At 33.2% G+C, this 24,351-nt stretch overlaps 4 protein-coding genes across 6 annotated transcripts; 2 read left to right on the forward strand and 2 right to left on the reverse strand.

Moving 5' to 3' along the window:
* Positions 1-1,818: 1,818 nt before the first annotated feature.
* On the forward strand, positions 1,819-3,312 carry LOC114756653 (AAA-ATPase At3g28580-like). Its single transcript, XM_028945608.1, has one exon. It carries the CDS (start codon positions 1,819-1,821, stop codon positions 3,310-3,312), a length of 1,494 nt encoding a protein of 497 aa, XP_028801441.1.
* A 743-nt stretch (positions 3,313-4,055) lies between these two features.
* LOC114756652 (fructose-1,6-bisphosphatase, cytosolic-like) lies at positions 4,056-20,678 on the reverse strand. 3 transcript variants are annotated; one of them, XM_028945606.1, is made up of 13 exons: positions 20,665-20,678; positions 9,330-9,882; positions 7,292-7,339; positions 7,118-7,192; positions 6,790-6,851; positions 6,645-6,711; positions 6,434-6,547; positions 6,225-6,311; positions 6,064-6,134; positions 5,241-5,306; positions 5,066-5,152; positions 4,628-4,703; positions 4,056-4,440 (listed from the first exon to the last, which is right to left on the reverse strand). In XM_028945606.1, the coding sequence occupies exons 2-13, from the start codon at positions 9,486-9,488 to the stop codon at positions 4,300-4,302; spliced, it is 1,053 nt and encodes a 350-aa protein (XP_028801439.1). In that variant the 5' UTR covers positions 9,489-9,882; positions 20,665-20,678; the 3' UTR covers positions 4,056-4,299. The 3 variants fall into 3 exon arrangements, with proteins under 3 accessions (XP_028801439.1, XP_028801440.1, XP_028801438.1); XM_028945607.1 differs by lacking the exon at positions 20,665-20,678 and having other exon boundaries at positions 9,330-9,538; positions 9,697-9,972; XM_028945605.1 differs by lacking the exon at positions 20,665-20,678 and having other exon boundaries at positions 9,330-9,972.
* On the reverse strand, positions 12,811-15,506 carry LOC114756651 (actin-1-like). The gene is made up of 5 exons (XM_028945604.1): positions 15,415-15,506; positions 14,718-14,787; positions 14,231-14,624; positions 13,402-14,015; positions 12,811-13,305 (listed from the first exon to the last, which is right to left on the reverse strand). Exons 2-5 carry the CDS (start codon positions 14,775-14,777, stop codon positions 13,240-13,242), a joined length of 1,134 nt encoding a protein of 377 aa, XP_028801437.1. The 5' UTR covers positions 14,778-14,787; positions 15,415-15,506; the 3' UTR covers positions 12,811-13,239.
* A 2,160-nt stretch (positions 20,679-22,838) lies between the features above and the next one.
* On the forward strand, positions 22,839-24,009 carry LOC114756650 (uncharacterized). The gene is made up of 4 exons (XM_028945602.1): positions 22,839-22,916; positions 23,005-23,192; positions 23,302-23,688; positions 23,770-24,009. Exons 2-4 carry the CDS (start codon positions 23,075-23,077, stop codon positions 23,940-23,942), a joined length of 678 nt encoding a protein of 225 aa, XP_028801435.1. The 5' UTR covers positions 22,839-22,916; positions 23,005-23,074; the 3' UTR covers positions 23,943-24,009.
* The last annotated feature ends 342 nt before the right edge of the window (positions 24,010-24,351 follow it).

The raw sequence follows: 24,351 nt of genomic DNA on the forward strand, positions 1-24,351 counted from the left end.
ATAAAATAATTGATGTGCCATCGCTTTCTTTTCAGTTGTATCTTTATCCATTGAAATAATTTTGCAATTATGAGTAATGAACCATCACAACAACTCAGACTTTAGTACAGTGTGTTGTTCCTATAGCATAAGGATAAGAACCATCAATACATTTGCACATGATGCAACAATAAAAACCCAAAATAATGAACAACTCATAAACATTTAATTCCACTACTGTTGGCCTTATATATATGTTGCTGCACATCATTCAAGTATCAATTTTAATAAATTTTAATAATTAAACACATCATATGTTTATATAATATTTGCGAATTTACAAGAGAAATGCAAGTTTTCACAACACCACAATCACCATTTCAGTAGACCAGTAGAATTTGCAAATTCACAATACAATCCATAATAGGAATTGAAAGGCTCACCCTCAACACTCAACAGTGTGGATCTGAACTCAACGTACTGAATAATTTTATCTCAAATCTGAGTAGTAAAAAAATTTCTCACTGGTTCAGAACACAACGACAGCCTAAACTAGACCCATAAAATTTACAATAGAAGAAATGGAGAAGGATTTAACAGTATTTTATGCAGAAATTTTTGAATTGAAAAGGCAGTGAAAGAGGTCATAGAGATAGTGAAAGCTCTTGTTACCAAAAAATTGCAGGCAGCGAAAACTCTCCTTACTAGAACGGCAATGACAGCGAAGGATCTCTTTCAATGTATGCTAAGGATTTTTCAGAGAGTGAGAGAGGGAAAAGCTTGAGGTGTTGACAGGTTTAAGAGTGAGAGGAGAAAGAGCTTGACCTAATATCAGGGTCATAGTTTTGAGAGGCAACAACGTCTCTTTTATTCTTAAATTAATTTCAATTTGCTCCTTTAGTCCTGCAGTGACATTTCAGATTGTTTTGGAGCTCCTTAAAATTAATTGGCTACCGTGGTCTTTAATTGAAATTTTCCATTTTATAATGTTGAATAACCTACAAAGTACTTTAAATTGATAGAGACAACTTACAAGATGGTAGATGCATCTCAACTTTTTATTTTAATATTCATAAAAATTGTTTGTAAAATTTATCCATGCTGAACATTTTTAAATAGTCTTTTTTTTTTTTACCTCAAAGTCTTAATGTTATTAATAATCTTAACATGTTATAACATATTGTTAAGTGCCTCTGGGTTTCACACGTTACACGGAGCCTATCAAAAATAAGCACGCATACCGCATATGGATAGGATATATCCTATAATTAATTTGACTTTTTGTAAAATTGATATATATTAATGATGTTTAATTTATGTGATATATAATGTTGACAAAAAATTTTATATGATGTAGTATTATATTGAAATAGCATAATAAAAACATACAAATATATTGCTTCTCTTCCACATGCTGTTGAGGCAAATAGTTTTGTTTTTGGGAGAGAGAGGCATTAAGATGTTACTAGCAGAATTTTTTTTTGTATATCTGCTGTTTCATTGTTGAAATTTTATAGTTCAAATGGAATGTCCATAATCAAATCCGTCTAAAATTCCAGATCAGCAAATGGAAACAGAAATTCATTATGTGTTTGTGTTTTGTTTTCTTCACTTTTCACTCATGTATTTCTCATGCACAGTTCAGTGATTCCGCATAACAAAAGCATGCTCATTCCAATTTAACAATGTTCATCTCTTTTGCATGATCTGATCATTCTGATTCCTTCACGTAGAAACAATTAAATAGCATTATACCCATCACAAAGTGACTCTGAGAAGTAGTGATCCATCACAAGAACACACAATTATTCACTGGTTCAGTTTCTGAAGCAAAAGAAGATGGAAATGGCGACGTTATGGGCTCAACTAGGTTCAGCCATGGCCACCCTCATGTTTCTGTACGCCATGATTGAAAAATTCCCTCCTCTTTGTCTTCTTCGTGACTATGTTCTAGCTTACATCCATAGACACACCTCCCTTTTCTCTCCTTACGTCCGAATCTCCTTCTCTGAATACTCAGGCGATCGCCTCAAGTGCAGCGAAGCTTTCTCTGCCGTCCAAACCTATCTCAGTCACAACTTTTCCCAGCGAGCCAGCAGACTCAAAGCCGAGCTCGTCAAAAATGGCCAAACCCCTCTGGTTCTTAGCATGGACGACAACGAAGAGGTCTCCGACGAGTTTCATGGCGTTAAGATCTGGTGGCTCTCCATCAAAACCGGTCCCATAACGACCACGTACTCACACTATCCTGTTTCTTCCGGTGAGAGGTTATTCACTCTGAAATTTCACAAATGTCATCGAGATCTGATCACGAGACAGTATCTCAGGCACGTGTTGGATGAAGGGAAGGCCATTGCATCAAGAAACAGGCAAATCAAGCTTCTTACGAACAATCCGAGCAGTGGATTGAGCACATACAACTGGAGCCGTGTTGTTTTCGAGCACCCTGCGAGTTTTGATACTCTGGCTTTACATCCCAAGAAGAAGGAGGAGATTGTAAAGGATCTTGTTAGGTTCAAAAATGGTAAGAACTATTATGCGAAAATCGGTAAGCCTTGGAAACGTGGCTATTTGCTCTATGGTCCTCCTGGGACCGGTAAGTCCACCATGATCGCCGCCATGGCCAATTTCTTGAACTACGATATCTACGATCTGGAGTTGACGGCGGTGAAGAACAACACAGAGCTCAGGAAGCTCTTGATCCAAACTCACGGTAAATCAATAATAGTGATTGAGGATATTGATTGCTCTCTTAATCTCACTGGGCAAAGGAAAAAGATGAACAAGAATGCAAAAGGAACTAAGGACGAGGAGGAGGACAAGAAATCCAAAGAAGACCTTTTGAAGAGATATGAAGAAGAAGAGAAGAACAGTAAGGTGACTCTGTCTGGTTTGTTGAATTTCATTGATGGAGTTTGGTCGTCTTGTGGAGGAGAGAGGATCATTGTGTTCACAACTAATTTTGTGGACAAACTGGATCCTGCTTTGATCAGAAGAGGACGAATGGATAAGCATATTGAGTTATCGTACTGTTGCTATGAAGCCTTCAAGGTGCTGGCTAAGAATTACTTGAATATTGAGAGCCACCACTTGTTCTCGAGAATTGAGGGATTGCTGAATGAGACGGAGATGACACCTGCCGATGTTGCTGAGAATCTGATGCCGAAGTCAATGGAGGAAGATGAAGAGATTTGCTTGAAGAGGTTGATTGAAGCTCTTGAAATGGCAAAGACAGAGAAGAAGGAGAAAGATGAAGGAACCATACAGAAGGATTTGTCTGCTGAGAAAGAGGAGAAATCAGGGGAAGGAGTGAAGGAAAATGGTTCCCATTGATCAGAAGAAACGGGGAAGGAAATAACATTAACGTGGGATTGTGGGAATGATGCTATCTTAAAATCTTTTTAGTAAGCTAATTTCCGATTAAGAATATTAGATTAATAGGTTTTGTGTTGCTCCACTATCTAATATCTACCGTATTACTGGGGAAAAAAAACACTGCAACCCATCACATTAGATTAGTTGTTGGGTTTGGCATGTGTATAAAATGAACTATATATGTCTAATGATTTTATTTTATGGTTTTACCTCCAATTTTTCAAAAAACGTTTTAATTATTTTGTCCCTTCTTGATAAAACGTTTTACTATTTAATTTTTAAAAATGTTTTTTTATCCATATAATACCCATGATTTTGAAAACTAGACTTGAGCGTTTTAAAAAGGAGTATTCATGTCATTTGACCATTCTTAATTATTTTATACTAAACCTTTATTGCAAGAAAAATCATCACTCCTTTCTCCTAAGAAACATATTTTTAACAAAATCATCTAACCATGTGTATCTGTCTCCCTCTCCCTTCAATTTACTTCAAAAAAGACTCCATCTTACCAAAATACGACCTTAATTCATGCCACCAAACCTTAAAGTATAATATTGCTTTCCACCCTTGAATTTTGGGATAAATCTTTTTAACTAATTAAATCACTATAAATTAAAACTTTTAATTACAATACATGTGTCCATGTCCTCACATTTACTTCTTTGAAAAAAGAAAATCTTACGATGAACACCACATCCTATTTAAATTATCTTCTTGGGTTTATCAAGAAAATTGAGACTAAAAATGATTCCCAGTTAATATATTGATTTATTGTCCATGCATGGGACTATATTGAGATCTGTGCTGTCCTTCACAACAACACAAGCTTATATATTGGCTTTTAAAAGTGGGGGGAAACAATCAACACACATGAATTTATCAAATGGGAATTGACAATTTCTGTTGTTTTTTTTTTGTACGACTAATGCTCAAAGAGATTTATTAAACAATATCGTTTTCCGTTGCTCCATTTGATGCTTCTGCTTCTGCTGCATAGAGAGCTTTGATTTGCTCAACATCATCGTAACTTCCTAAGAATATTGGAGATCGATCGTGTACTTTCTCTGGAACCAAGTCAAGTGCCTGCAATTTTAATTGCATCGTTACACATTCTATTTCAAATCATAAGAATCAATATGCTTATGAATAAAAAGTCAGGTTTTTTCTTATAAGATGTTCTTGTCAAACAATAATTTATGAAGTTAAGAAAACTAACAGAACCAAAAAAAAAAAAAAAAAACAGAGAGAGAGAGAGAAATGTCTTGTATACCCTTTGTTTTCCTGTAAAAGATTGACCTCCTGCTTGCTCCATCAAGTATGACATGGGAAACACTTCATACAGAATCCTATTAATCACAAAAGTACAAGATAGTCCTCATAAGCGACTCATATATCCATGAAACACAACCACTAATAACCCCAACAGAAAGAAAACTGCAATATAATGCACTCTGTTATGTTCCTTCTCCTTCGGAGATCATGCAACGAGGTCTGTTTATATAGCCAACCTCATTTAACGGAATAAAACCTGTTGCTGTGTTGAACAATTCTAACAAAAACATAATAGAATAATGTAGAGATGATAGACAGATTCTTTTGTTCCTATAATCAAATGGAGTGTGGGATCAATTTGGTTATAGGATCAATGTCAAAAGGTAGATTTATGATGGGTTCATACGGTTAGGACGAAACAAAAACAGTGCCATACCGGAGTTTTCCACTTGGGCTTTTCTTGTCAGCAGGGTACATGAAGATACCACCATAAAGCAGTGTCCGGTGGATATCAGCAACCATGCTGCATAACTCATCTTTGTTAGCATCAATGAAAATAATTTTGAAGAAAATCAAGAAATTGTACCATGTATGTTGAGGAGACCAAATACCTTCCAATGTACCTAAGAGACTTTGATGGTGAACCATCTTGAGGATACTTGCAGCTTTGTACATATCTGAAAATGCAAAATTGCGATAGCATCAGAAATATCCTTCAAAACATTATGCACTCACACCACAACTGGTTTGAACTATGGAAGTAATCTTGGAAGTATGAGTCAATCTTTGGTAAAAACTGCACAGCATTAGATTGAGGTATTGGAAATCTAATAGCATAAAAAGTAGACCTCGCGTCAAGAAGGTGTAAGGTTCAATGGCAACTCTGAAATATAGATTCTAACACCTCAAAAGAGGCGAGAGAAATATTTGATGGGACTAGGTAATAAAGTAGAGAACCTCTCTCAAAAGTTAGATACTGAAAGTAAGAAAGTAAATATGCTTGAGCATCATATAAAGTAGGTCATATTACTCGATGCGGAACTAGGTAACTTACACTGCATTGTCCTCCATCAACTGGCTTCTCTTTGAGAGCCAATGTCTTAATGTCTATACCTTGGGACATTTTACTCGGTTTTCTTGCTAGCCAGAACCCTCTCTTAATTTACCATTTTTTGTGCCCCCAACAATCAGCTCTAGTCCAAATTGCTGGTCATCTCAAAGGGGTAAGAATCGTCCCTCAGAAGTTAGCTATTAAAGATAAGATTTAAAATTTAATCCACTTACTGTAACCCAGAAAACAGTCCATACTTTGTGTGATGCTAGACAATCTTTTTTTGTTTTTTGCCAAGTGATGCTAGACAATCTTAATTCTTAATTACCTTAATCTTCATCTGATATGTTCTATAGACAATTGAGAAAATCCCTAAAACTTACTTGGCAGTTGGTTCGTCCCAATTTTTAGCATTTCCCTCATTCACGGAATAAACTTTTCCTTTCTTCGGTATCTGTTAAGAATATATATAGTTTAGCATACTGTTCACACTTAAAAGCATAGCTATTAATTTGATATACCAATTTGTGGTCCACTTCAATACCTTGATATTTGGGTGTGTCAATATGAATTCCCCAAGGCAAGGATCAAGTGTGAAACCATTTACTCCATTTCCTGTGCTTAGCACAAACTACAATTCCAAAACTTATTGAATCAACATTACATGTTCATCACAGGAAAAGTAGAAAACTGAAATCTTTCAATGGAACAAGGAAAATAGTCCATGATTGAGAAAACGAATGCTTGTTTTACCGTACAAGAGCTTCCATACATGCAGTAACCAGCTGCTAATATGCTGTTTCCAGATTGCAAAATATCATCAAGAGTTGGATTATTCTGATCCTTCACCAGATAAATGCCAAAGATCTAAATGCAACAAGAGAAGTATTAATTATCAGAATAATTTGTTACAATAGTTTTTCAAATTGATTAGTTATTTTGAGGATGAGAAATTCATACGTACAGTTCCTATGGAAACACCACAGTCAATGTTGGAAGATCCATCCAAAGGGTCAAATACAACAATGTATCTATCAAAATCAAAAGGGTCTCACATAAATATCATGGAATTGTTCAATGGATGAGCTTCAAAGAGTACTTGAACTTACTTTCCCCGTTGTGATGGCTCCACGAATATAGGATCTTCATTCTCTTCAGAAACAAGAATGCACTGACAAGTGATGAGGCAGCAAATTATATTTCCATTGATTATATATGGTATAAATGCCAGATTATAATTTAGGATTATGTCTAATACATTTTCAATATGAATGTATCTCCTTTTCAATGTATCTTCAGAGTACAAATCATGAATAGTATGATTTATTTCTCATATTTCGTACAATGTACAGAGTAACATGTCTGGTTAGGTGAGAGAAAAGAACACAGGATATTGAGAAATGAGAAGAGAGAAATGTTGGATGATGTTATACTCACAGTACGCCCACTGCTAACTAAGGCCTTGACAAACACTTCATTTGAAAGAACATCCAATTTCTTTTGATCTTCACCCTGGAAATGGTTTTCCAGATTAAAAAATAAAATACTTTGAAAGAAATAAAAATGAGTTCATGGAAGCATTAGAAGGAATTCCTAAGAGAGCTCACTTACTTGAACATTGGTCTGCCCTGCAAGTCCAAGCACTTCTGCCAGCCCTGCCTGTTAAAGAAAGTATTTCTCAATTTAGTGACTTTCTTTTTTTTTTTGGTTCCTTTCAAATTTTCGTCCCTTCTGTGATTCAAACAACTTTATTTGGTAAAATTACTGACATAATCTCTATTTTAACATACTATTTAAGTTAATATTTAATTATTTATTATTTCATTGGCATTCATCTATATGAGTACTTTGACAAGGAAACGTAACTAAGTTAATAAGATTAAATTGTTGATGAAGTAATCATTGAAGTTACTAAATCCCGAGAGCAAGCACATGCATGGAGTAATTTAAAATACAGAGGAGAAAATTCTCATAACGTTACTTGAAAATTCCCTGTTAACTTTGCTTTCCTATTAATAACTCAAAAATTAAAAGAAAATAATTATTACAAAACCTACATTTCTTTCTCTCTTTTTTTCACAATATAATATCTAGTAGTAATCATTAGTTCATATTTACGCATAGTTAAATTCAAATAGGGTATTTTTTTAATTTACAAGAATTAAATCATTTACTTTATTTAAAAGATATTAAACATCTTTTACTCATGGAACTGTCATCATATCTTCAATTTTTTTTTCCTGTCGAAACCAAGGAAAATCCCATAAAAAAATTAAAATTATTAATCTCAAATAAAGAATTGTAACAAAAATGTTTTGTTATTTACAAATTCAATGTTGTCAAAATCTATTAAAATGTTACCAAATCTAATTTGAAATTTAGTAATCCCAAGCATCTTTTTGTTCTCCTCCAAACTAATTAGGTTTTGACTTTGAAGCCTCTTTTGAGTTTTGATATATAGAATTAAATATTTAAATAAAATGAAAATTAAAATATTATAAAAATCCATTTTGTAGGTACAAACTTTACAGTATTAAAAATAAATAAATAAATAAATTTTATATTTCACTTTTTATACAATGAATATAAGTTTTTAATTTCAAATACTTAACAAAAAGACAAGCTTTTTTTTTTTTGCCAACCAAGGGATTTAAAAAAAAAAAAAAAAAGCAAACTATTAGTACGTGTTTGGCATACCATGAGAAAATTACTTCTACGCTTTTCAAGACGACAGCGCTCTCACATATTTATTTGTACATTCTAAAATTTAAAATGAGTTAAACTAAAAAAAAATAACAGAAAAGAAGCTTGAAATTGTAAATTCCAAATCAGGTTTGATAACACAATTTTATTTGATATTAATATTGACAAATCTGAATTTATAAATGACAACAAATTTTTTTTTGACATACTCTTCCGGTCCTTAATATAAAACCCATTTTACTAATTTGATTAGATTAAGGAAGTTAGGTAAATTAGTTAATTATAAGAAAAGTGACACATTTTTCCTAAAATACCATAATCATCTTTCTTAATACTCTCTCTCTCTTCTACTTAATTATAGTTGAGGGAATATCTATAGGGGTAATTTAGAGAAAATTGATAAATATGAAAAATGGGTCTTATATTTAGGACCAAAACCAACTCACTAATTGGGTCTTATATTTAAGACCGGAAAAGTATCTTATTTAGTACTCCTCTGGTCTTAAATATAAGACCCTTATACACGTGTATAAGGGTCTTATATTTAAGACGGGAGTAGTATTTACAAAATTCTAGTTTTTTTTTTTTTTTTGGTCATTGTCCCTGAACTAAATGCGAACACGGCTTTTTCGGACAATTAAAAATTACCAATAAAATAAAAAACAATAATACTTTCAGCGCAAGAGGGCGCAAGCTCAACTACCTGCTTAGCCTTCTTTCCCATTTTTACTGATTTTCCTCCCTTCCCTTCCCTTCACCCCCAGTCCTTCATTCTGTATATACATACTTTTTTGATACATAGTATATACTTACATATTAACCACTACCATGTAAAATTTCTCCAATTTTGTGTGTGTATATATGTGTATATAACTAATTCTCTAAACATGAAGGAGCGGAGGAAGAGTGGCAGAAAAGAGAGCGAGGGCAGGAGGAAGAAGAGAACCTTACTAACAGAAGAGCAGACAAATTTGCAGCCAAGGACGATGTGATTGAGGAGAATGGTGAAATCGCCGCGCGATTGCTTGTGCTTTGACTGTTCGTTCAGAACGAATCGAGTGATCGTCATCAAATCAGTCCTTTGAGCATCCGCCGCGTGATCCATTTCTTTCTCTTCTCAAATCCCTACCTCTCCTTTCCTTCGCCAAAACAGAGCTATTCCAGAGAATCAGAGGAAATGGTAGCCGATCAGAGGAATAATACGGAGGCTTATTCCGAAATGCGAGGACTATAAAGCGGAGGTGACGCGCGCAGAGGATGATTCAGAAGAAGATGAGGATCAAAAGAATACAGAAAAGAAAGAGATGGAAAACCTGGCTGGAATCTCCCAATTATATGCTGTTTTTGCGGAGTGCTTGGTCAATTACTCTTGCTTGTCAAGATAAACATGCGAGTGTATTTCTGAAGTCATTCTGATGTGGAACCCAAATCTTTCTTAACGAGTTGACTTCCATGAAATAGAAAGGAGGGCAAAAAAGACATAGAAATCAAAAGGAAATCTTATCTCTGCGTATCTAAATTATCAATTATAGAGTTCCTTTATCTTTCTTGACATCTTTTTCAATCTCCAAGTTTCTGATGTGGGAGGGCGGGGTATTAAAATAAGCAAATTGGGCATCTAAGACGACTTTCGATTCTCTATCCCATGCCTTTTTTAGGCACACACACAGGTACCGTCCTGAAACCTGTCCAATACTAAGAGATGGTTTTTTTTTTTAATCAATAATGCTATTTGTGTGAAAAAATTATAAAATTTATTACTTAATGAGTTGATGTTGAATGTTAATTATGTAAAATATTTTTAATGTACTGTTTTATATTTGTATTGACTATTTTAAGTGTAGTTAAACATAATTTATGCTTGTGATTGTTTTTAAAATTTTGAATTACTATTTATTAATTTAAAAAATTAAATTAAAAAATAGGGCTTAAAAATTGAGAATTAAAAAAAGAAGATAAGGAGGCAAGTCGGCCTGCCAACTCCTTTTGACAAGTTAGGATTGATATTTTTCCAATCTACACCGCATAACTCGTAAATTGTAGTGAGTTGACTCATAACTCACAGGCTACGTAGAAGAGGAATCAAACCTGTTTGGTTCAAAAATTAAAAGAGGGGGGGGGGGGATTTTGTCTTTATCTGCTTTCCTCCCTTCCTTCCTCTCCCCCCAAAATTGGGAATTTATCATCCAATTCTGACAAAAATGTCCGTGGTAATTTTTTAATATTCCAACGTCGCCCTCTAGTGTCAAGGCTTTCTTTGATTTGCTTCGGCCACTTCTCACCTTGCATCTCTATCGTGCTCGGGTAACTTGCATCCTCCTGTCATCACCGTCGACGCCTGGTAATTGCCTCCACGTCCTGGTCCATCACTGAATCATTCTCTAGATCTGAGTCCTTGCCTTTGTCTCCTTGTTATGCTCTGTTTTGTTGTCATCGATACTGAACGAGAGGAATTCTCTGTGCTCTATTAACAAGATATGTTGAAGCAGCCACCCAACCAGGAGTTGGTGGCGAAGGATTTACACAGTGCGGCAACGAGTGGAGATTCAGGCATATCTTTAGAGGCAATGATTTAAGTCATCCTAGAAGTTATAAAAATATCTGTTACTGTAATGTACTAGTCGAGTGCTCGTCATGACTGATAGCCATTTGTTTCTCCTAAATATTTTGCTTTCCCAACTGATTGGCAAGACTGAATGGGCATTTTTTGTTTGCATTTTGCCCATATAAAAATATATTACCTATCAATTACCAAATAAAATAAGGACAAACTTGTCTATGTAAAAATATGTTTCTTTCTTCCCCTCTTAAACTAAATAGGATAATATTAAAATTCCTTCCATCTCTTTCTTTTTTTTTCATTGAAACCCTTCCCTTCCATTTCTCTTTTTTTTCCCTTCATTAAAATCACCCCCTCCTTTTTTCCTTTGTTCAACCAACACATCTTAAGGCACACAGAGAGACATGGGGTGTTTGGATGGAATTAAAATCATAATTTTAAAAGTGCTTTTACGATATACGAAATAAATATATAGAGAAATTTGTCTCGTTTTACGAAAAAGTACTAAGAAGCACTTTTGAGTGCTTCCAAACACTTCGTAAATATAAATACTTTTTTAAATAGGATTCAAATCCTTATTTATCATATGAGGATTACCTCTTACGTTAAATTCAATCCTTGTAACTTCTTTCCAATATTTTTGATAGGAATAGCTAAGGGTGTTCATGTAACTCAATAACCTGATTTTTCTATTTTATTTTATATAAAGTTCTATATAATGTATTTCTATATTTTTGTGCAGGCATATTGATCTGTGTTGGCAAACAAAATTTGAATCACACCATAAAATTCTTAAGAACTCTATTATGCAATCAACCCTCATAAATATGATGAATTTAAAAGAAAAAAATAACGATGCAGATTTTGAAAGCTACTGGAGTGGCGTGCGTAAATTTTATATTAGAATTTTTAATTAAAATCCTATTATTTTTTACCACGTCCTTATAATTTTAGTCAGGGGATAATTTCTTGAAAATTTAATTTGTAAATTTGTTTTAATTATTTGGAAAAATCAACCGGCAATTCCTAATAATTTTTCCCAATTTTTAATTAAAATCCTATTATTTTTTACCCCATCCTGATATTTCACAGATATTAATTGGGGTCTTTGTAGTTTTTCTATCTTTAAACAGCACTTATTTTCAGGCCAATACAAAAAACAGCACTTGTTTTAAATTATAGTTTTAAGTGACTGAAAAAAAAAACTATAAGAACTAAATTAAAAATAGATAAAACTATAAAGAACTAGAAGAACTACAAGGACTTGATTAAAAATTAGGAAAAACCATGGCAAGATGGCAACTTGCACATTAATTTTCAATTATTTATAAATAAATATTTCATATTAAAATTAAGAAATTTAAAGACTAAGCATTGATTGATGGTATAACGGCATGATTAAATGAATGGAAATATCAATACATTACATGAAAACATGAATTATTTCTTGCGTCACAACATCATTGAATGTCCCTCGTATATTAATTTATTAATTTCATTTTAAATTACTACCTCCGGTCCTAATTATAAGACCCAGTTGACTAATTTGAGAAGAAGTTAATTTAGTTATTTGTAATAAATAAATGTTGTCTTTCCTAAAATATCCTTACTAATCAACTATATTGGCTAGAACTACAATTATTAGAAGGACTATCTTGGGAAAAAATACATAAATATGATAAACAAAGTGGATTGGGGTCTTATATTTAGGACCAAAATAAAAGTCAAATAGGGTTTTATATTAAAGACCAAAGGTAGTACTTAATTATTTGTGTAATTAAATAAATATAATTACACAACTGTCTAACTTGGGGGGAATAATAAATTCAGCCAAGTTGAGGGTTAAACAGACCTAAGTAACAGAAGCTGAAGAAAAGAAGGATTGCCACGTTGAAGGAAAAAGGGGAAAATTCCCTGCAAACTCAGAATCCATTCAAGCATACAACAAATATAGACAGAACCGACTCAAAAATCCCAGCCTGAAAGAGGGGGAAAAAAATCATAGAATCTCTCGTTCTCCTAACTCAAAGGCATCTAGATTTTATGGCCAAAGCACGAAAAGTGAATAAAATAAACCAAACAAAACCTACCAAGTCCGCCAATTTCATAAACTAGAGCAGCTTTCAAGGACCTAATGAAAACACATAAATTACAAGCCAAATCATTTAGTACACTAGAAATACCCCTTCTTCTAAAATCCGAAGCTTCAAGATTTGAACCATAGTTGACTGGCACATCACACAAGACCGGATGCATGAAGAACTTGAATTTACCCTCTACTTCTCTTTAAACCAGCTCAGAAGCACTTGCGGTGAACAATTGCAGGACCAGATTCATCATATTCACCCTTGGAAATCCACATCTGGATAGTAAGAAAAGGACAATCAATGAGCAAAGCAGTGTATAACAATCATAAATCTATCTATCCTACTAATTGGAGAAATGTGAGGTTGCAAACCTGTTGGAAGGTGCTAAGTGATGCCAAAATAGAGCCACCAATCCAGACACTGTACTTTCTTTCAGGAGGAGCAACCACCTTGATCTTCATGCTGCTTGGAGCAAGGGCGGTGATTTCCTTGCTCATACGATCAGCAATGCCAGGGAACATAGTTGAACCACCACTGAGCACAATATTTCCATACAGATCCTTCCTAATATCAACGTCACATTTCATGATAGAGTTGTAGGTTGTTTCGTGAATTCCAGCAGCTTCCATACCAATGAAAGATGGCTGGTAAAGTACTTCTGGGCATCTGAACCTCTCAGCACCGATTGTGATAACCTGCCCATCAGGCAACTCATAGCTCTTCTCTACAGCTGAACTAGTCTTAGCAGTTTCCAACTCTTGCTCATAATCAAGGGCAACATATGCTAGTTTCTCCTTCATATCACGTACAATTTCCCGTTCAGCAGAGGTAGTGAAAGTGTATCCTCTCTCAGTAAGAATTTTCATCAAGTAATCTGTCAAGTCACGTCCAGCAAGGTCCAGACGTAGGATTGCATGAGGCAGAGCATACCCTTCATAAATAGGCACTGTATGGCTCACACCATCACCAGAATCGAGCACAATACCTATTTAAAAATTCACGACTCCGGTAAGAATGTACCATCAAAGTAAGCTTGGAGTTACTCAGAACATGTGCCATTGTGCCTATTGAGTTGTGGAGATTGTCATTATTCAACAATCTTTATAAATAATTAGGGTCTTAGAGTTTACTTTAGCAACCAGATCAAGTTCAATATCAATTATCAAAACGCAAGGAATAAAATCTAGACTTGTAACAAACCTGTTGTACGACCACTAGCATAGAGAGATAGAACAGCCTGGATGGCAACATACATAGCAGGCACATTGAAAGTTTCAAACATGATTTGGGTCATCTTCTCTCTGTTGGCCTTGGGATTAAGTGGTGCCTCGGTGAGAAGTACAGGGTGTTCCTCAGGGGCAACACGAAGTTCATTGTAGAAAGTGTGATGCCAAATCTTCTCCATATCATCCCAATTGCTTACTATTCCATGCTCTATGGGGTACTTCAAGGTAAGGATGCCTCTTTTTGACTGTGCCTCATCACCCACATAAGCATCCTTCTGGCCCATCCCAACCATAACACCTGTGTGGCGAGGTCGCCCAACAATGCTAGGGAACACAGCCCTTGGCGCATCATCACCAGCAAAACCAGCCTGCAAAATAGGACAGCATCAGCCTTCAGGCCTTTTAAACATGTCAAGGCTGCAATCTTCAATTTCTCATTCCGTAAAAACAGATAGACTAACCTTGACCATTCCAGTTCCATTGTCAACAACAAGAGGTTGAATGTCCTCGGCATCAGCCATCTTTTATGATCTGTACAACAGAAAGGAAATCAAATAGTTATTGCTCATTCACTGGAAAATATGAAAGACAGTAAATAGTAACAGTAACAATTAGCATAAGAAAATCTATGCGGGTATTAGTTTGATCATATACACCCATACAATAGAATAAAGTCGTGCCATTCTATTTTACAATCAATTCATTGGAACCAAGAAATAATACAGTTTTGTTTTGAAAGAACTTATTACATTACATGCAAAAACCATAGAGATCAGACGTGGGCATAACAGAGACCATAGGCAAGACCCCGAATATAAAAGACAAGTCCAATTTCCGACACTAGAATATCCGAAACGAAACAAACATCAAATCCACCGCATCACAGACACCACACATAAAAAATCAACACCTTATAACTTACCCAAACAAAAAATTGAGCAATAAAACAGATCTATCTCCTACAGAAACAAATAAAGCTAGGATGGTTTCGAATCCAGCACACATTATCAGACAAAGACCTCGGGTTACACATTCAGAATTTAAAAAAGCAAGACATAAAAAAGGGGTTTATTGAGAAACCATGCAAAACAAAATTTACTGAAAATTCACAAGATCAACTAGCTAAAACAAGAAAGGGAAACAAGGATCCAAACACACCTTTCAAATTTGAACTTGAACTCCCCGGGTTGCAGGTAAAGGAAGAACAGGAGAGAATCAGTTCGATGAAGCAGCAGCTGAAAGCAAAAGTATAAAACAGAAAATATGAGCGAATTCCTTATTTATGCTTTTATATCAGATGAGCAAAGCTAAATGAGAGTGAAATGCAAGTGAAATGAAACTCAAATGCAGATAGAAGATGCCCACATGGCTCTGTTTGGTTGGAGCAGTAAATGAAAATTATGAATGCAAGGAATTTGAAACTGCCGAATGGCAAAGAAAAAGTTTTTCTGGGGAAAGGGTCGCAGCATGGTTTGACTGACATTAGTTTGTCTTGTTACCAATTTGTTTACTTACCATGTGCCCATTCTTAGGAAAACAAAACATGGATATTCTTCTGTCATATAAATAACCTATTGATATATTTAACATATTTTCCTGACTAAAACATGTTTATTACCTAGTTACGTATGGTTAGCAGCAAAAATATTTTAGATACTCCATTAAATTCTTATTATAAATATTCTTTAAATAAATTAATATATTATTCTGCTTTAAACCCCTTATAATAATGTGGGTATTAGTCTACTTTTAATTTATGAAAATAAAGATGGAGATTGTTAAACCCATGGTGTTAAAACTTAAAACCACTTCAAATGGATTGGTTCGAGTCAATAAACCAAGCCCATAATGGAAGGATGAGAGTTTTAAGGGGTGTTTGGAAAGTATTAGAATTAATTAAAAAAAAAAAGTAATTTCACTCTCACATACTTAATTTAAATATTGTAAAATTACTTTTGAAAAACTAATTCAAACACTCCTTAATAGACTGACTAATTTGGTTTTTTTTTTTTTTTAGGGTCTGAAATGATATCATCCTAAGTTTAACAACAAAAAGTAAGAGTTATGCCTTGTTTGGTTAAATGGTAAGAACTCAAATAAGCACATTTGAAATCAAATAAGTAATCTATGTATCCTATTTGCTGAATTTTTTGAAATTTCAATAAATCTTGATTTCAATTCCAATCGCACGTTTGAGCATAAACTATTAAGAGTAACTTTTATGATTGGAAAATCCAATTGAGGTTTACTACAAGAATTTCTCCTATATACCCTTTTTAATAATAATTATTAATTATTAACTTAAAATTATATTTAAATAATAATAAATGAATACTTATAAAAATTATACTAGTATTTAATTATATTTCTTTTACCTACACTTATTGCTCTTGACTAATTATATATTTATAAGCGATTTTAATAAACAAAATTTAAATATAATCTGCATTCTTAAAATTACTTATAAGAAAAAAGTATCTAAACAAAAATCATGATTAATCAGCATTATATTTAACTGATATCACTTATAAAAATTATGATTATCTAAAATTATGATTGTTTAACGCTATTCTTAACAGACCCTTAGTCATGTTATACTTTAATAATTTTGTTTTTATTTACTCATTGATTAAAAGTATTATTCCTTCAAACTTATGTATAAATATTTTTTACATATTTTCAGTTAAATTATGGTATTATTTTAATTATAATTAGATTACTAACCCGCATTCTCAGTACTTTTGTGAAACCAAACAAGGGGTTGAGGAAAGAAAGGCTCCAGTCACGACTTGTTGGGAAGGGGAGATGATCTGAGGTGGATTTGGAATCCAACAAAGTTGTCATTGCCGTCCATGTCCCTCATGTTGATGCTCTGCCACGTCACAACGGGCGGCTATGATGGGCTGGCGGTTCCTTCGGGGGCCGCTCTCAACCGACCATACGTTCAAAGTCGTGCTGTACTTTATCACTACCCACCTTCCCTTCTCATTTCATCAATTATTCATTATTTCGTTCATTTTCTGGCCAAAAATATATTTTTTCTTTATAGTATAAATTCTAAGCAAGAATCACATGTTCATAACTTATTAAGGCTGAGTTTTTTTTTTGCTAGAAAGAGAAATTCCATTAAAATAAAACAAAGTACAAACCACAGGTAAATAAGTCCAAGACAAAATGTCTCCTAGAGATGCTGATTAACTACTACCAGAGTTCTTAATATAAGAATTAGTTTGATTTTTAATTTAGTTATAAATATAAGACTTTAATCCCCTTTGTCTTTAATATTTATTTATTTTGCCTAAAGTAATCATATAGTTGTTGTACTCCTCCGGTCATTAATATAAGACTTAATTATCGAGTTGGTTTTGGTCCTAAATATAAGACGTATTTATCATATTTATCAGTTTTTTCTAAATTACCCCTATGGATATTTTTTCAACTATAATCAAGTAGGAAAGGGAGAAGGGATATTAAGAAAAATGATTATGATATTTTAGGAAAAATGTGTCACTTTTCTTATAATTAACTAATTTACCTAACTTCTTTAATCTAATCAAATTAGTTAAATGGATCTTATATTAAGGTTGGAGGAGTATTTGTTAAGCACTTGCTGTCAATTTATAATTCAAATACACATTATTAATAAGATTATTTTAAGAAAAAAATAATATTTATTTATTATAAATAACTAACTTAACTAATTTTTTTAATCTCTACAAATTAGTTAATTAGGTCTTATATATATTAAACACCAGAAGTAATATTATTTAAACCAAGCACTATCTATCACTTTTAACTAGAGATTATAGTTGATCAAGAGTTCTCCAAATCCAAATCACCGAACAAGACTCCTTTAAAGAAGCTTTGGCGAGCCACAACGGGCAAAGTTAGTCCCCCTACAACGACATATTGATAATTAGATCATTGTATTGAAGAGTTAATGAGTAAAAATAGGAAAAAAAAATAATGAATCAAATTTGTATGTATTCTAATTTTTATATATCCAACACTCAATCATTTCAAGAGTATTTTGACAGCAGTTTGATTATTAGTACAATTTAAGAAAAACAACAATATGATCAAATCACGGATCACTAGTGCTTTCATATACTTAATGTAAATTGAAATAAGTATATAATTTAAGTACATTATTAACCAATATGTCAAATGTTGGGGGGAAATCAATATATGATAATTCTGGGAGGGTTTAAAGGACAAGAAAAGAAGAGCACACTCTACCACTCTTTTTTTTTTTTTTTGCATTTTAGGGAAAAATTATATCTTCGTGCTGATGATTTTATTCAACCCGTGGCTGTAATTTGCTCAATAATTCAGTCAATATTTTGTTAAACTTTTTTATTTTATTTAACTATAGATATTTTATTAAGAACTTAAACACACACACACATATGATGGCTTGCAATAAAATAGTATCCAAAAAATTCAATGAATATTATAGAATTGAAATTTTATTTGAATTATAGTAAAGATTTAAACACAATATCTTCAATTATGAAGTCTATCTTTTGGCCAGGAAGGGTTTAAATTTAAAGTTAAATAAAAATGTTATTATAATCTTTGGCCTTTCAAGTTTGTCCTCATTTAGTTTTGGCCTCTCAAATTTTAAACTGTAAGTTTTGATTCCATAAAGAACAAAATAATTCAAGTTTTTATTGAATTATAGGAACCAATATTATAAATAAAAAGAAACTTGAGAGATCAAAACCTATAATTTGAAATTTGAGGAATCAAAATTAAAATGAAGGCAAACTTGAGAAACTAAAGTTTGTATTAATCCAAAATAAAATTACAATAATTATAGAAATACATATAAATATATATGTATTAAATTTATGTTTCTTAGTGTTTAAGGCTAAAATTGGTGTCACCTCTTTAGGCCGTGGGCCCCTTATGCGGCCAAGGAAATGATGTTAATTTATTCAATTCATTATTATTTGGTATTTCTCTTAGTTGATTGCCTATATGATCGTATGAGAAACCTATAAATTATTAAATAATCATCAAAATTCAATTCAAAGTTTCAATTCCGCGTAACGTGAGGACCTTTTCCAAAAAAGAAAAAAGAAAAGAAAAGGTGTACGAATCATGCTAGTTGTCATCCGAGTGTATAAATGAGTTATTGGTACCCTTACCTAATTTTTTAATTTCATTAAATTAGTTACATAAACAAAGTACCATGTAATTTATTTATTTAGTTCATATTGTTTGTAAGTGAATTGGCTACCGTTGGTTCCAGTTTTTTTTTTTTTTTTCAGTTGCACGTAATGGGATAAAATTTATGGCTAATTAAACCTAAAATCATTCTGCATGGGTTTTGCTAGAAGATTGCTTTTGTGGAATGATTTGGTATATATATACAATAAAAATATATACCTTACAAATCTGATAGAGTTAAATTAAAGAACCTAGAGTAAGCATGTTAATTTAGTCTAATCATCAAAACTAAACTTAGTGTTCAAATGGAATTAGGTACATTTGTTGTTTTTTCCTCCAATCATTCATTACTGTAAATATTAATATTATATATGTTTTTCAAATCGACCATTATTTTTACTAATTATATATTCATTAATACTGTCATTTAAATTCACTATTTATTTTTATTATTATATTCGATAAAGATTTAGTATAATTTAAAACCATGCATTGCATGAGAATTCTGTCTGGTTTTGTATCTGCTCTATAATTCATGAGGGCTTTTAATTAGTCCGGTTTAAGAAATTTTAGATTTTAATAATTTCACCTATAGTCAAATGTGAAATCTTGTTTCCTCCCTTTTTTCTAAAGTTTTTTTGAGATTAATCTGTCAAGGATTCAATCGTTGAAATCATTGCAGATCTAAAGACAAATGTTGATGTGGTCTAAACATAATACTCCTCCGGTCCTTAATATAAGACCCATTTAACTAATTTGATTAAATTAAAGAAGTTAGGTGAGTTAGTTAATTATAAGAAAAGTGACACATTTTTCCTAAAATACCATAATAATCTTTTTTAATACCTCCTCTCCCTCTTCTACTTGGTTATGATTGAGGAAGTATCTATATGGGTAATTTAGAGAAAATTGATAAATATGAGAAATAGGTCTTATATTTAGGACCAAAACTAATTTAAGAATTGGGTCTTATATTAAAAACCGGAAGAGTAATTATTTAAGCAAAAAATAGCAACAAAATATGACACAAACTTTAGTCTCATTAAAAGGCTACAAAGTTATAGTGGTTTAGCAAAAAAATCGCCACAAATCATGCACTTTGTAGTGGTTGTTTGTCATTATCACAAATAAATCGCTGCAAACATAAGTTTTTTTTTTTTGTAGTGTGTCATTGAGAATGCTTCTTGCTAGATTGAGACCTTTTCAAGATATGAAGCATATAGAATGTGTTACATTTCTTTTTGATTCTCCATTTTTTTAATAACAGAATAAATTAAAATTGTATGTGGGTGACCATGTCTATTGCACGTTTGCTTGAAATCCACCTCAACATTAAAAAAGGAATGAGGGCTCAAAGGGTTTTAATTTTCTTAAGAAGAATTTCAAATTTGGATGGAAGAAAAAGAAAGAAGAGGTTTAATTTAGGGGGTCCTATTAAAATCTCTCTTTCTCTGCTTACATTTTTTTTTTTGGTAATATCTTTCTCTTCTCATTTGTTGTATCTTGCATGGTTATTAGTATCGTGCGATTCGCGATTCGGATCGCACGATACACTACGGATTGCACACTGGGAGATACGAATCTCCCAGTGTATCTCTTTGCCGTCTGAATCGCGCCGGTGGATCGCGCGATTCACGCCGGAATCGTGCGAATCGCGCGACGCCGGTGGATCGCGCGATTCTGGACGCTGTCGGGTCGCGCGGATCCGACCCGGATCTTTGCGCGACCCGACACGGTAATACCCCCTTTTTTTGTTTTTTTTTCTTCGATTTTTTTGTTATTTAAAGGGAGAAACTGCCGCAAATTGAATTATAAGCATGTGAAACCCTATTTTTTTATTCCCATATGCTCTGTTCTTCACGTTCTGTATCTTGTGCCCCACGGTTGCTTTTTTTCTCCTCTTCTACTGGTCCTTTTTGGTCGAAAGGTAATAAAAATTGAAGGCTGTTGCTGACTTGCTGGTTGATTGGGGTCCATTGAATAAACTCCTATTTGCTAATTTTTTCCTGCTTCTTTTTTGCTTCTATTGGATATTATATTTGTGAAGGTAGGAAAAATGAGTCAGACTCAGAATAAGAAAAAAAAGGAAGCTGATATTACATGGAATCACTATGAAAGTGTTCCTCCCCATAGACTTATGGTTAAATGCAAATACTGTTCACATCAATGTTGGGGTGGGGTAGCTAGGATGAAACATCATTTGGCTGGAACTAGAGAGAATGTGAGTCCTTGTATAAGTGTTCCTGATGAAGTGAAAAATTTGTTTGTTAAAATGTTAGAAAATAGAGAAAAAAGTAAAGATGCCAGTAGTGTTGAAATATTTGAAGAGGCAACTGCTCAAGATGCTAAGGGGAAGGAAGGACATCAAAAACTACCAAACAGAAAACAATGAATGAGATGGTAAAAGATAGAGAGTTAGTAATTCAAGATATTTGTAAATGCATCTATGGTAATGCTTTATCATTTAATTTGGTGAGAAGTCCACTATTCATTCAAATGTTAAAATCTGTTGGTGAATATGGTAGGGGTTTGAAACCTCCAAGTTATCATGAGGTGAGAGTTTCTCACTTGAAAAAAGCAGTTGATAAAATTCAAGAAAGTCTAGCAAAGTATAAGAAGGAATGGGAGAAATGGGGCTGTACCTTGATGTGTGATGGTTGGACTGATGGTAAAGGAAGGTCTCTTACTAATTTTTTAGTTAACAGTCCTAGTGGAATAGTTTTTCTAAAGTCAGTGGATACAAGTAGTGTGATTAAGGATGCTAAACAAATGTTTGAATTACTAGACAATCTGGTTGAGGAAATTGGGGAGGATAATGTGGTGCAAGTTGTGACAAATGGTGCGTCAAATCTCGTGGCAGCAGGGAAGATGTTAGAAGAGAAGAGAACAAAATTATTTTGGTCCCCTTGTGCAGCACACTGTCTTGATTTAATCCTTGAAGACATTGGGCAACTTCCAGTATTTTATAATACCATCACCAATGCAAAGAAAATAACAACCTTCATTTATAGGCATACATGGGTCCTTAACTTGTATAGAAAGTATTCTAAAGGAAAAGAATTAGCTAGACCGGCAGTGACAAGGTTTGCAACAGCTTATCTTACACTAAGTTGTATATTGCGAGAAAAAAAATGCTCTTCGAACCATGTTTGCTTCAGATGATTGGACTTCTAGTACTTTTGCTAGTAAAAGTGAGGGCAAGCAAGTGGTGGACATGGTTTTTGGGGATTCTAGATTTTGGAGTTCCATCAAATATTGCTTAAAGTGTGTGAGTCCACTTGTAAAAGTTTTAAGACTTGTAGATGGTGACTCTAAACCTGCTATGCCATATATTTATGAAGCAATGGACAGAGCCAAAGAAGAGATTGCTGACAATTTTGAAAAGAAGGAATCAAGGTATAAAAAATATGGAAGATCATTGATATTCGTTGGACTTTGCAATTACATAGACCCCTCCATGCGGCTGCCTACTTTCTTAATCCTAAGTAAGTTTTATACACTTTAAATTTAAATATTATTGTTTAATTGTATGTTAGAACTTAGAAAAACATAACTTATTTGTTATTTTCGTAGGTTTCATTATGATGAAAAATTTAATGCGGACCAGGAAGTTTATTTTGGTTTATATGAAACTATTGAGAGAATGATTCCGGATAGAAAGACAAGATTTTTAGTTGATCAACAACTTGAAGCATTTAAGTCTGCTAAGGGGCTTTTTGGAAGGAGCATGGCAATAGATACTAGAAACAAAAAGCAACCTGGTACCATTCTCTAGTCTATAGTCTATTCTATTTAGAAGACTGTAATTTTTAATCTTAATAATAAATATGAATTTTTGAAATCATTTCTCATTATTGTATCTTTTTTTAGCTCTTTGGTGGGAAAGTTATGGAGGAGAGGGCAAGGAGTTGCAAAAGATAGCTATGAGGATTTTGAGTCTCACGTGTAGTGCTACTGGATGTGAAAGAAATTGGAGCACATTTGATCAAGTGCATACTAAGCGAAGAAATCGTTTAGAACAACAAAGGTTAAATGCACTTGTATTTGTCAAGTACAACCTTCAACTTGAGATGAGACAAAAGATTAGAGAGGAAAAAGGAGAGACATATGATCCAATCTGTTTATCAGATATTGAATCTGATGATGAGTGGATCACTGAAAAAGAAAATCCATGCTTGCCAGTGGACGGGTCATGGATGGACATACATGAGAGTTTTACTCTTGATGAAGGAGCTCCAAGTAAGAAAAGAAAGAGAGGTATAATATTTCAAGCTAAACTTAAGTTAATTTTTAGTTTAAATATATACCATCATACTTATTAAGTTTTTTTTCCCATAGGTCCAAGAAACTTGAATGCCAAAGCCAATAACAAAGGAAAATCTATAGTAAGACAAGAGAATGAGAATGAAGATGATGCTGAAGATGGGGAAGAGGAGGATGATGAAGAAGTGACATTGTTAATGGAGGATGATCATGAATTGAGTGACATTGATCTTGGAGATGATGAATGAGGAATTGAATTTTATGTTCAGTGATTTTAGTCTTTTTAAGCTAGGATTTTGATTTTGTGAATTGATTTTGAGGACTATTTGTCTTTAGAATTTCATATGTTGGCTTTTATATTTTTTTGAGAGTCTAAAATAACTAATATTTACAAACTTTTGATATCTTTTTATACAAAAATTACTTATATATCATCCTTAATAGTTATTCATGAATCTTACGATTCACGATACGTTACGATTCAAGATTCAAAAAATCGGCTTTCCGATTCACGATTCGTATCTCGCTTTGATAACCATGGTATCTTGTATGGGAGAATCTTCTCCCAAGCCTAAATGAACCAAAACGAACTTGTTTTAAAAATCATGTTATTGTCCCCATGTAGAGATTTTAGCAACTAAGCATACTATTTGGATT

This window comes from Neltuma alba, unplaced genomic scaffold (genome assembly GCF_004799145.2).
Source record: "Neltuma alba isolate B1F8T4 unplaced genomic scaffold, ASM479914v2 tig00010446_pilon, whole genome shotgun sequence".
Taxonomy (NCBI): Eukaryota; Viridiplantae; Streptophyta; class Magnoliopsida; order Fabales; family Fabaceae; genus Neltuma; species Neltuma alba.